The sequence below is a fragment of the Perissodus microlepis genome, chromosome 13 (genome assembly GCF_051167445.1).
Source record: "Perissodus microlepis isolate ML-2025 ecotype Zambia chromosome 13, ASM5116744v1, whole genome shotgun sequence".
Classification (NCBI taxonomy): domain Eukaryota; kingdom Metazoa; phylum Chordata; class Actinopteri; order Cichliformes; family Cichlidae; genus Perissodus; species Perissodus microlepis.
Genome location: NC_140473.1, coordinates 2,914,800 through 2,927,790, shown reverse-complemented (window position 1 = coordinate 2,927,790; position 12,991 = coordinate 2,914,800). Strand labels below are relative to the sequence as shown.

General features: G+C 41.4%; 2 protein-coding genes across 2 annotated transcripts in view; one reads left to right on the top strand and one right to left on the bottom strand.

Moving 5' to 3' along the window:
• The window catches only part of LOC146374496 (sodium/potassium/calcium exchanger 3-like), a 148,234-nt gene extending 142,270 nt beyond the window's left edge, over nt 1-5,964 (top strand). The window contains exons 16-17 of the mRNA XM_084948386.1: nt 2,281-2,346; nt 2,430-5,964. Of these exons, the coding sequence (XP_084804512.1) occupies nt 2,281-2,346; nt 2,430-2,579 (216 nt within the window). The 3' untranslated portion in view covers nt 2,580-5,964. The remainder of the gene's footprint in view (nt 1-2,280; nt 2,347-2,429) is intronic.
• Nucleotides 5,965-8,114: 2,150 nt separating this feature from the next.
• LOC146374494 (ras and Rab interactor 2-like) overlaps nt 8,115-12,991 on the bottom strand; it is a 44,866-nt gene continuing 39,989 nt past the window's right edge. Inside the window, exons 9-12 of the mRNA XM_084948385.1 lie at nt 11,706-12,014; nt 11,493-11,624; nt 11,232-11,395; nt 8,115-10,956 (exon numbers count right to left, since the gene is read on the bottom strand). Coding sequence (XP_084804511.1) covers nt 10,498-10,956; nt 11,232-11,395; nt 11,493-11,624; nt 11,706-12,014 — 1,064 coding nt within the window. The 3' untranslated portion in view covers nt 8,115-10,497. The remainder of the gene's footprint in view (nt 10,957-11,231; nt 11,396-11,492; nt 11,625-11,705; nt 12,015-12,991) is intronic.

Sequence of the window (12,991 nt, the reverse complement as noted above, 5' to 3'; positions counted from 1 at the left end):
AGCACATTTACAGGTATTGATGGTCTCTATCCGGTCTTTAAGTGATGACCTGATGTTTCATCACTGCTTCCAGGTCGAAACTACTCTGTGTTTATTAAGCCTGTTGTGTTTTTAACATGCTTTGTATCTTGTTCTATTTAATCTGAACAAGCCTCTTAAAAAGTCAGTGATCACTGTCGACCTCTCTCTGTTTGTGTTACCAGTGTTCATTATATAGCTCAGTTTTTAAAACCTTATGATGTAACTACAGCCCAGCCCAAGCAGCAGTATATTAATGACTAACCAAAAACAGAATTATAGGTCTGTGTACAAATTTGATATGAGGTGAGCAAGTACATTGTAGTTGTCTTACTGCTTATTTTATTAATGATGCCAAAAAAAAAAACCTGGGATTAATAAAGTGAATCAAATGATAAAGGTACTTCTAAGAACCTATGTTTATTACTGCTGCTGGAAATCAGAGACATTAAACATTGCTTAAAATCTTTCGACCCTCCTGATCCCCATGCAGAGGTCTACAGAGTAGAGAAAACCTGGGGTTAACCCTGAAGTGACTTGGATAAGTCAAAGTCCTTCTTAGTACAGGCAACCAGTTCATGGTACACGGCTAAAACAGACTCTGGCTCAGACTGATGGATATATGGTAAATGTTAAGTAGATCTGCTCTTACTGAGCAGTCGGAGTGCTTTGTACTACAAGCCTCATTCACCCAATTACACACACGTTCAAACAAAGCACTTTTTTTCATGCCTAAATGCTTCTGATCAGTAGATGAGGTTCTACCCCCTGAGCCACTTCACAGTCAGAGAGAGAGCTTTATCGTTTTGTGTTATTGTATCGAGTTCGTTCCTGAGATTTTTGTGGAAGACAAAACTGTGTGAATGGGTGGATGACTGGATGTGTAAAGCGCTATACAAATACAGGCCATTTATCATTTACCATTACAACCTGAAATAGAAAGTTAATGCTGTAAACTAGCATCTTATTAACCTGCACTACTGTTACTGTTACACATAAAAGCTGATAGAGACTACAGGAAAATGTAAATCCTTAAAGCACATTTTCTTGTTTATCTCATATCTGCGTCCATATGTCTGCTACTTAATCACAACAGGTTCAGTAATTAAGTGCAGCGTAGAACCCAACAGTGAGGCTATTTAAATAAAAAGCCCATTTAGATTCTGATTATAATTTTGATTATGAGCCATAATGTTTACCAGACTCATTATAAGCTATGGCACTGTGAGACCAGGTCACACTGATATCAGCCTTGTTTCAACAGAAACATATTTTATTCACAGTGTTGCAGAGAAATACTACTTTACCCACAATCCTAAACTGAAACAGCAACATCACTGATTGGTGGAGGCTGGAACGAAGCCCTGTACGATTGTGATAATTAGACTAAACTTTAATACAGATCCATAACGCAAACTACTACAATAGTGCCTTTTTGTTTTCCTTCATTTTTTGAACCAGAACAAATCTTGTCATGGTCTTGATTCAGCTCATAGCTACGTGACTTATTTGAATCCTTAAAATGCTTTCTATAGGAACATTCACTTCTAGAACTGTAGCCCTTAAGTTTTAGGATCTGTTGCTAAAGTCTAGAGTCCAAGTCCCCTCATAGTGACCAACAATGTGTTTAGGGATCTCCACACAGGAGGGGACTAGCAGTGACGTGCAGCGATCACAGAAAGTCAGGGAGAAGGTTCCAACTTAAACTTTACTTTTAAGGACATGCTGTATTTGCTGGACACACATTATATGGACAAAGCTACACCTAATCGTTAATAGCCTGTGGTCTACAAAAGTGATATAACCATGCAGTCTGACTTTCCAAACATTTGTGAAACAATGTCTCGTTCTAAAGAGTTCACTGAATATGATTTGAATCAGTTTGTAAAATTATTCAATGTGGGAGACCAGGTAACTTTACAGATACATTGTGTGCAAAAGTCAGTGCTCTGTTGTCTTAACAATTCCAGAAATCTCCTCTGGCATCAACATCACATAAAACCTGCGTACCAGGAGCTTCATGCCTGAGCAGGTCCTGTAGGTGTGATGTGTAGGTAGTCCAGTACTTTGGTTCACATGATGTTTGACAGGATTATCAACACATTAAAGGTTCCCTGGGCATCCAGGACCTGGAATGGCTGCTATTAACCAGCCTTTAGCTACAAAACTGTGATTACCAAACTGCTTCCTGTGTGGACTCCCTTCAGGTTGATGATCGTTGTACAATACAGCATTAATAATGTCTCACCTGTTCTCTTGCAGATCAAATTAAACAGCAAAGGACTCATCTTCTCTGTGGGGCTCCTGCTGGCATCTGTGTTTATGACAGTGAGTTTTTGAATGGACAGTTTCTGTTTCTTTCTTTCTCATAGCACAGTTTTGATGAGCTTTCCTCCTCTCCTCTGCTGCAGGTCCTGGGAGTTCACCTAAACAACTGGACGCTGAACAAACGTCTGGGTTTCATGTGTCTCATCCTGTACTCCATCTTCGTGTGTTTCTCCTGCCTCATCGAGTACAACATCTTCACCTTTGTCAACCTGCCGACCTGCCGGGATGACTGAGACACGCACGCATACACAACACACTCACTGTGCACACACTTACACAAACAAGTGGTGTTTGCAAGGAATTCAAAAAGAAATATTAAATAGATAGCTGGTGGCAACCAGTGGAAGATCTTATTGGAGACCAAAGAATTAATTGCAAATACTATTTGGCACAGGTCTGACTCACACTGATTTTTCTGTGGCTTGTTTTTTTGCCATATGGAGCTGCTCTGGTGTTTAGCCCACACCAGACCAGAGAGTGGGACTGATTCCAGGAGTAGAGATGGAAGCAACAAACGGACAGCACAGAGGATGATAACCTCGCACGCACGCACGCACACACACACACACACACACACACACACACACAGAAATTATTCTACTACTGCTCACTCCTGACATGAGGACCTTTTATTTTGAAACTCCCTGTGTTAGGTGTGATGTTTCCTAGCTGCTAACCTTTCCTGAGAGGAAAGGCGGGTCTTTTAGATCTACTAGTTGAAAGTAATAAGTAATAAAAAAAAATAAAAATAAAAGCAATGATGTAAAGAGATGGGAAGTTTAGACAGAGTTAGGGCCACGAGTCTTCATTATTTGTTACAGTGTTTACTTGGGACTTTTTGTTATTTCCATCTTACGCTCGCATTTACAGTTTTTCTTTTAAGACATGCACCTATAAGTCTCCACTTCAGCAGAAACAGGGCATTATCCCGTCACCTTTTTATAAATTAACTCACGGCCGTAGCTGTCATGTTTCATATTGATTTCCTTTCTATAAATAGCTCACCTCTGTAAATAACCCCCAGATGTCCTATTTATTATTTATTCCTGTCATACGCACAGTTCTTCTCTGGAGGTCACAAGAGTACCTGGGCAGGTTTTTGTTTGTGCAGCCGGGGATCCAGGTCGATGATCACAATCACAAGCACAATTTTTGTGAGGGCATTTTGCAAAATTCCGTTTGATCTGGATGAGTAGTTCTACGTGTGGACGGGACATACAGAGCTCAAACTTGCACTGAAGAGCGGGAGAGCAAGGTGTTTACCCGCTGAAGCACGCTGATTATGAGGAGAGGATCCTTGTAAAATGAAGCAGGTTTGTGTGGAGTGGGTTCGAGAAGCAGATGTATTTATGTCTTTCGTGAGTGGGGAACTGCTGCTTGTTCTCCTCTCAGAGACAATGACCAAATAGACTCAAAACAGTGGTGGCATTATTCAAAACGACACCTGGACCAGGTGTTTGCTCTGTGCTGGAAGGATGGACGGATGTCCTGCTTTACTTCTCTGAGGGTGAGCAATGTAACTGGTAGTAAAGTAGGACTTTTTACCCCAACTCTTTAAGGTTGGGAGGAGTTTCCACTATATTTTTCTCCAGGAGTTCTTTGTATTTTGTAATGCCTAATGTCTAGATTTGTCCAGATTTGGTAGGTTTGTGGCACATAAATATTCCTACTAGTTTTTAGAGCATGTACAGTGTGGTTTGTGAAACCCTCCGGGGAATTTTTTATTCCACTAAGGGGCCAGTAAAGTTGAATTATTCTTGAAAGACTTCCACCAACATTGAACTGAACGCTTGTCAGTCAGGGTTGATTCTTCTCACACAGTTTTCATCAAAATGTCAGCTTTTCCTCAGACAGGTTCATTTCAAATGTCAAGTGCTCTATGCTCTTTTTTTTCTCACTGAGGGAAGAGTATTGCTAAAAGAAAAAGATCTATTGTTTCAGGTACTTTGTTAATTTATTGATCAGAAATATAAAATATCTAAAATAGGAAATGCTGTCTTTCGAATGTATAAATATTTCATATATCACAGGTATTTATTTATGTCATAGAAACAGACAGTACAGCGCAACCGTAACCGGAAAACAGGGTCTAAATCTTATGTAATGCAATAACTTTGAGATTACCGATATGTAAATATGGCGCTTTGCTGATAAAACATGACTTTATAGTTGAGTTTAAAAAGGCGCATTCAAATCATAAATGTCTGTTAATATTGTTGTTTTGATAGCTCAAACTATCCAAACACAACACAAGCTCAAATCATGAAGAGGAACTGTGAGAATGTCTGCCTGACGGGAGACCTAAACACAGTCTGAGGTGATCATTATTATACATATATCAGGGTATAACTGTTAATCCACCTCAAACCTTTCCTCCAGAGTTTCCCTGAAAGAGCTCAATGAGGTGCTAATTACAAACCAAATAACTGGATGACTTTTGTTGTGTCAATAACAGCTCCTGAGGAATGTCTACAAAGCCCACTTCTTCCCGAAAAAAAGCTAAAAATTTAAATTTTATTTGTCACGTGCACAGAAAGGCTTGTGTCCAAGCTGCAGACTGGCTGCACTATTCCTGGGCTTGGTTTTAGCATCGTGGGGGTCTAGCCAGCAAATCAAACTTGTGACTCCTGCATCAAAGGTGTGTAGCTTTACCACTACACCATCCAGCTGCTGGGATGAACAAATAGACAAATTATCTAGGTGTAAAAAATGAGAAAGAAAAATTTGGTTGTTTTTTTTTTTTTTTAAATATCCAAATCTCAAGCGTCTGATTACTGCGGAGGTTAAACACATCAGTATGAGCTAAATCAAGAAATGGATCAAAGTGTCTCGTAGCATTCCCCTCTCTGAGGTACACGTGGTTTTCCTCTGTGTCATCCTGTCCGTTACCAACACCTTTCTAATCCAAGGCATCAGTTTTGGCCATCTTATTTATTTCAAAATATATTGTGCACTTTACTATCAAACAATTTATGCTACAGATTATTTGGTTCAAACGTCATGTGCTGCTATTAACTGCATGTACCTACAGTGTAAAACATGAGGTACTTTGAAACTAACCAAAACGCGCTCTCATTATAAAACGACACATCTTGTAGAGGAGATTTCTAAATAATTTGTGATATTCACATGGGTGATATGTTGCTGATGTACATATGTATATAAATAGGTGTAAATGTATTTATATATTTTTTGTCTCAATCTGTATATCTGTTGAATATATTTTCATAGTTCCTAGGTCTCCTCTTTAATCCCCTTCGTTTTGACGTGTTTCTTGTCCTTTGTTTACTCGCATGGAGATACTTCGATATAATAAATTATTTATGGTAAATCTTAATGTACTTTGGGATCAGAGTCTAAAGCATTTTTAGATGGCACTGGAGTTAGTTTGTACTGGAAATCCTAGATGACTGCATGCTGTGGCTAGCACAGGATGTAAGAGATAGTGAGTGAGAGTGTATGCAGATGATATCTTTCTGTGCATATCTAAGCTTTACCTCTTCCTACGCAGAAACTTTTCAAAAGAAATTGTTTACTTTGTGTTTAGATGTCTCAAATGTAATTTTAGAGATCATTTTGCTACCTGAGCATTAATAAAGTTGTCATTGCTTAAGGTGACACGATCGCTTGTGCTCTACTTTTGACTGGTCTGCAGTATTATTCTATAGAAAATCTATACATTCAAACAAGTTATTTCTGATAATTCTGTATGTTGTATGCATTTACCGCATTGAATATAGGTGCACAGTCAGTGTGGTTTCTCACTTGAAGCTGAAAAAGAAATAATGCAACTAGAAACATAAACCAGCCTTTTAGCAACAACCAACGAGTCCAGTGACATCACCTTCTGTTTTGGCACAAGATGGCAGAACTTTAACACTCTCTAATGCTAAATGTAGGACATAAGTATTTAAATTGTGTCTTTATTACTGTGCTCACAGAAAAGGAGTCGCAGAGTGCTTTATAGAAGTCTGAAGCCTAGGTCACCCATGGAACGCTATCTTGGTCTGGTTCTATACAGACTCAGACCTACTGTTAGATTTTGACAGACAGTTATTTTATTTACACCGTGACCTCTGACACAAAGGCCTTTTTTTTTTTCATATTTACGGTAGTCCCTACGCGCGCACTGGAAACACAGACCAGTCACATGCATCATAACCCCTCCCAATGATGCTAGCCAGCCAATCAAGTCATTACTTCAGAATGATGTTGAAAATGTGTATGTGTGCCAAGTCTGCCAGAAGAAACATGATCATCCTTCACCTTGAAGCGCCTTCAGAGGTCTTGTAGAAAAGGCTGGCAGTGATGATCATCTATATGAAGGGTGGGTTATTTTGAGCCTTTTAACTGGGATCCTCAGAGGCTTGGATAGCTGCTCCTGTGGCTCTATGATGCAAGTTGAAGAGAGAGAGAAGTTTTTGAGTGTACCTCATGGTGTCACATCCATAGCATCTAAGGAGGTGGGGGCTGTGTAGGAGGACTCAGCATTTTTTAAATGCTTCCGCTGAACTGGCAGATAGCTGTCAGGATGAAGAATGCCATTTAAAGTTCAGCCTCCAGCTACTGAATGGTGCATGATAGACCTCAACAGATCAAGAGTTGGAAATCTGATGTCTGAAAATTGAGTTTCTGTAAATTAAAAAATAGTCAAACAGGACTTTGCACTGAGCTGTGTGGCGGGGAGGCTGGTCGAAACTTTTAGAATCTTTAAAAGTATTTTATTTAATTTTGAAAACATTTACCACCAGAGGGCGTGTTTTCACATGTGTGCTGCTGTGCGTTTTAATTCTTCTTTACCCTGACCCCATTTCCTAAAGCGTTTTCGCATCAGCCATTGTGCGTTGCCTGGTTAAGTAAAGGTTACATAGACTTATTGCATCATCTTGCGGTACAAATGTTTTACATTAAAATATAGCCCAGTTCTAGTTTGGCTTCAGCTGATGACATTTATCCGTAACCCTGAATTGAATAATTGGAAGAGAATGGATGGCTCATAAACACAATGACAGTTAGAAGATGAAGTAGAGGGACTAGAAAGAGAGAGCAGATTCCTCCTATATTGGCTTCTCTTCATTGGTTCCCGTTAAATCCAGAATTAAACTGAAAATCCTGCTCCTCACATGCAAGTTCTTGAATATTCAGGACCCATCTTATCTTAATGACCTTATAGTATATCACCAAATTAAAGTGCTTCACTCTCACACTACAGACTGACTTGTGGTTCCCAGAGTATTTAAAAGTGGAATGGGAGGCAGAGCCTTCAGCTTTCTTTGGAACCAGCTTCCAGTTTGGGTTCAGGAGACAGACACATCTCTACTGTTAAGATTAGGCCTAAAACTTTCCTTTTTGCATATAATTAAGGCTGGATGAGTGGACATGGAATTCTCCCCATAGTTACAGTGCAATAGGTGTAGTCACCATTCCAAGGCAGTAACATAGTAAAAAAAAAAATTAAACGGTCAAATAGTCCAGGATTTTATCATTTCATCTGAAGGAGGGCTTGTTAAACTATTAGAAAAATGTATTGGTCAAACACAGGATATTATTCTATAACAATTTAGTCTAAATTCTACAAACATGATGGGTGCCACATGTTCTGCCTGTTACGTGTATTTTCTGTGGTTATACATCCTGTTTGTGTGAGGTCATTTTCATCTTCAAGTCTTCATGCAGCATCAATGAGGCACAAGCCCCCTCTGGCGGCAGGAAACTGGTATGACGGGACTCAACAGCAGAGCATTGATCAAACAAATGCACAGACAGTATTTCCATTTCCACCATTTATTGAGTGCAAAAAGAATATTTCTGACATGGATGATAAGCAGGATGTCTCCTGGATACTAAAGATATTTTGACACCATGAAGAACATTTTTAACATTGAAAAGCCATCTGTGAAAAATCCCCGCACAGAGACATATAAATACTCAAAGAATGTTAGAGGAACATGGCAGTATGTATAAATTCAGACGCTGAAGACTTGGCCCACAGAGGTCTGCACGACAGGCTCTGTACAAGATTAATGCTACTCAACAACACTTTCACTTCCCTGTTTCAGCTCTGTTACACTTCATCCTGCGTAAAACAGGACTGAACAGAGCACTGCACTTCAGTTCATTCACTACATGAGCATCTTTTTCAGCTTTTCCAATTGTTCAAACTCAAGATGTGCTGATTGTGAAATTTTGGGCTGACGCTGATGTTTATAATTATTTGGCCTATAGCTGATTTCATATTTTCATTACTTCGTTCGTTTTATTTTTACTGCTCTTTTTCTATTTTCTGCCAAGGGAAACAATGAAATCTGGAATTTAAAATGACTGTTTCAGAGTCTTTCAGCACTTCAGGCAGATAAACAATGGACACTGACACTGGTAAATGTGTATATATTTATATGCCGATTACCTGAAACCTTATAATTTAAGCATTTGGATCAACAGCACCAAAATCAACGCTAACGTAGATCTGTACTGCAGGTCCTTCTCAGTACTTTCCCCTCCATCATCACGGTACCCTCTACACCTTCCTTTCAACATGTGTGACTGTGGGACCTCAGACCAGCTTAGATGTCCACACAGTGTCTTCATACATGTTCTTACCACCCGGGTTAAAGGCCTTTGTCAGTAGTACAGAGACGGGGCAGCCGGCCGCAGGATCTGTCACATATCACTCTCATAGGAGTGGAACAATTCAGAAACTGTAACACAAACATCCACAGTGTCACGCCATGGTCGTGTCTCCCTGGACTGTGATATGAAGCTGTCAATGCCTGGTTACTATTTACAGACCATTCAGGTAACGAGTGAATCCGTTTTGTTCATAATGCAGTCAGGGTCAAGTAAAATCTTTTTCTTCTCCTCTAACGAAAACCGAGGTATGAAGGGAAACCACGGCTTTGGAGAACTGTTCCACCCCTACGGTCTGAAACGATAACCAGCAACATCTCTCAGGTCTGAAAGAGCCTCGTTCATATCACCAGGATACTGTCAGTAAATACACAAACACTGGCAACACCTGCCTTTTCTAACATTAAACACAAACTACATGCATGAGCTAAATTTTACAAAGTTAATCCTTCAGATTATCTGATCACGCTGACACATCTCATTCTACGTGAGCATCAACAATTCCCTTTAAATCCAGCAGATGGTGGGGACAACTATGGAACATAAAAATGACAAAACACCGTCATCAACAAAAAAACAGCGTCTCTTAAATTTCTGCATTCTGTTAAAGGGGAATCCCACCAATTTTTGTATCTTTTAAATCCAAGTTTGTTTAGATGTAGTGTGAAGTCATTTGAGTGAGAAAAGTGGAGGTCTGCTCACACCTCTGTAGCTGCTGCACCTAAACAATGGTGACTAGCCAGGTCACGTAACAGTTTGGTCCAAATGATTGGGACATCAGCTCTGTTTATATTTTATTACATTCAATTTTTTTTCATATGCTTCTTAAGAATGAGTGAATCATTGTAAACCTATATAACCTTATACCTATTATATATATTTTGTTAGTAATAATCATTTTTAAAAATAGCACATTTACCATGAAACCACTAGAATCTTTTCTCTTTTTTAATAAAGAAATCAGACTGTCCAGCACATTGCATGCTGGGTTTTTATTATTATTAATAACATTGTTTTGTTTGTTGTTGTATTAGAAGTGGCTTCATTCTCTCTTTTTTTTAAATGGCTTTGTGCATCAGTCACCACCAGGTGCCGCTAAATCCACACAAATCAACAATCTGAAGGATTATCTTTTTAAAATTCAAACAATAAAGTTACAGTTTACCAGCAACTGTGAGAAGTAAACTTAAATGACATATATAACCTACATCTATTTGTATACTTAAAGGAACTGTCCCATGTGTCTGAGCTCAGATTCCCTCCATCAGGAGGTGGAAACAGCAACTGACAGAGCTGTTTACCACAGAGTTACCCTGATAAGAAATCCAGAGCAGGAAGACAAATAACTGGCCTGTCAGACAGAACCTTGCCCAGACTAAGAAAGGAGAAGTCCGGCTTTGTAAAGACTGGCACGCCACAGCGCTGAGCCCAGCTCGTGTGTCTCAACATGTTTTTGTTTACTGGAGTTATGGGTGACACTGCGGCAGACAAAGAGCTTGTTCAGGCTTCTGCTCGCTGCTACAGTCACACAGAGATGGAGCTGCTGAGGTGGCTCGGTGGCAGGCTCAGGCCTAAGCTGACTCCGGGTTTGGGGGAGTCAGTCGACAGGTCCGTGCTGAGGTCGTTCAGGTTGGCCTTTGTGTCAGAGGTCACGGTGAGGTCGTTGAGGTTGGGCACCACATGAAGGGGAGCAGATAGCTGGGCGGTGCTGCTACTGGCCACGCGACGGAAGACGAAGTAGAAGGGACCGGCTTGCGGGCGGCTGTGCAGCTCAGCCTTTATCTTTTGAGGGTGGGTGTCTGGGGCCAGCTGCTGGCTGCTGCCCTCCATCAACAGGAACAGGCCGTAGTTTTCGGGGTCAGACACTTTGAACTTGCGGGCGCACAGCTGGCACACCTCCTCCACGGTGGCATAAGGTTGCACCTGCAGGGTCTTGGCTGTGCAGCCGCTGTCCAGCTCCTGCAAAGCAACCCGCAGGTAGTTCTGAGGGACAGTCAGAGGAGACGGTCAGTGTTCAGAGAGCAAACATACGAAGCCTGAAGACTCAGATGTTTTTGATTGCAGTTAAACACCGAAAATCCTCCTTGCCATGTTTTCAAAGCTGAGAGGCTGTACTGGGTGATGTTGCTTTTGAAAATACTGGTGTATAAAAATATCAAAATCAACTCTGAAGCTAAAAGACAACCTCTAAAGTAGTGCTAATCTGCCAGCGTCACAGAAACCTTTTGCACTGAGTGAACTTATTTGTGCGTTCTCACCTGGAAGTCATCGATGGATGGTGCAGAGCGCTGGGTGGTGCGGCGGCGGTGCCACTGGTGGAGTGTGTTTCTGGTCTCAGAGCTCAGCACTCTGGCTGCTTGCTCCTCCTGGAAGTTCTTGATCAGAGACATGGCTCCATACGCACTGGTCAGGTAGTAGCCACCTGCACATCAACACGCACACACAGCGGCACACTGTTAATTATGTGGGGGGTGGAGGATGGGGTAGATTGTGCTGGTTTCCATGGAAAAGTGCCACACCTTCTCCATGCAGCAGTGAGGGGTCCAGCAGCTCCATCATGTAGAGTATCTCATTGTCCAGCTGAGGCACGTCACACTGGGCCAACACATAGGTCAGCATGGGCAGGAAGTCATCAGCACCATACAGACGACCTGTCAAACACACAGCAGGTTCACTCATCATTCCTGCCATGCGACACTGACTGTGGGTGTGGGTGTGGTTTTCATCTGTACCTGAGTTGTCCTCCATGATGGTGTAGATCAGTTTGCAGACTCTGAGCAGCATGCTGACCTTCTTCTCTGGAGAGTACAGTTTACACATGGTGTGGAACTTGTGTTTGATCTTTTCTATGGCCACTGTGTCTGGGGGCTGCGCATCGGCCACGCCCATTTCCTGTGGCTGCCTGGCCTTGGCCTGGGACAGGTTCTCCTTCAGCTCCTGCCACTCCCCACTGCGTATCTGGAATTCCTGCAGGGCGCTGCTCACTACGGCCTTGAGGGGCTTCAGGACACACTTATGCATTGCTTTCTCCAGGACTTGGTCTGTGGACGAGCGCAAAGAGAATCTTTCAGTGTTTCGCACAAATAAACCGTTAGTGAGCTGAGGAAAGTTCAGCATAGCTGCTAGCAAATCAAAACACATAATACAAACATCACAAACGCCAGGCAGCTGCTGGTGCAGTCTGTCTGGCTCTAAATGACACCGCTAATCACTACAGTGACTTTGCTCCAAGAGGTACATGAGCTAAGTTACTAAAAGGCAAGCAAGCCTGGATCATGCTAACTGCTAAAAGACCCATTAGCATGCCCTCCAAGTAGCTGATTATTGTTTCTGTGAAGCAGGAAAATTACCCCCACCTGCATCAGCCACACCCACCATCAAGTGCGTAAGTAATGTGTACGTGTGAGTCGCATATTAGAAAACAAATGTCAGTGGAGTCTAAATAAAAAAAAACAAGTAAAGATTCCACAAGAGGAAAGCACATCAGTGAATATGAGTCAGTGCAATAGTGGTGTGTTTTTAGATACCATCTCTCTTGAAGGAAGTGCTCTCCCACTTACTGTTTTCTATCTGAACACCTACACAGTGATTAAATACAACCTGTGATATGAGATCAAGAGGGTCCACAGATCACTCAGTGAGACATGTTTTAGCTGTGACATTAATAATTTTACCCATGTTCACTGCATACCAAATTTATTGTGTACCATGAGCCATGATTTAAGAGCTACAAGCTGTTAGGAGAGTGTCGCGATCAGATCAGTTCTACTTGTCATCATCATGTGTGTAAATCAAGTTCCTATTGACGACCATGTGTGCAGCTCAAAGTTCAGCTAGGAGGAGTCAAACCATCATGAGCTTCTTCTGCTTGTGCAGTCTGACTAACACACGAGCAGGAGGCCAAACCACAGCCCTGCTGAATAAGGAATGTGTGTGTGACATGCTGACTGTTCTCTAGGAATATGGAGTCAGCAGTTTCTCTGGCTGAGCAAATCTGCACACACACACACACACACAC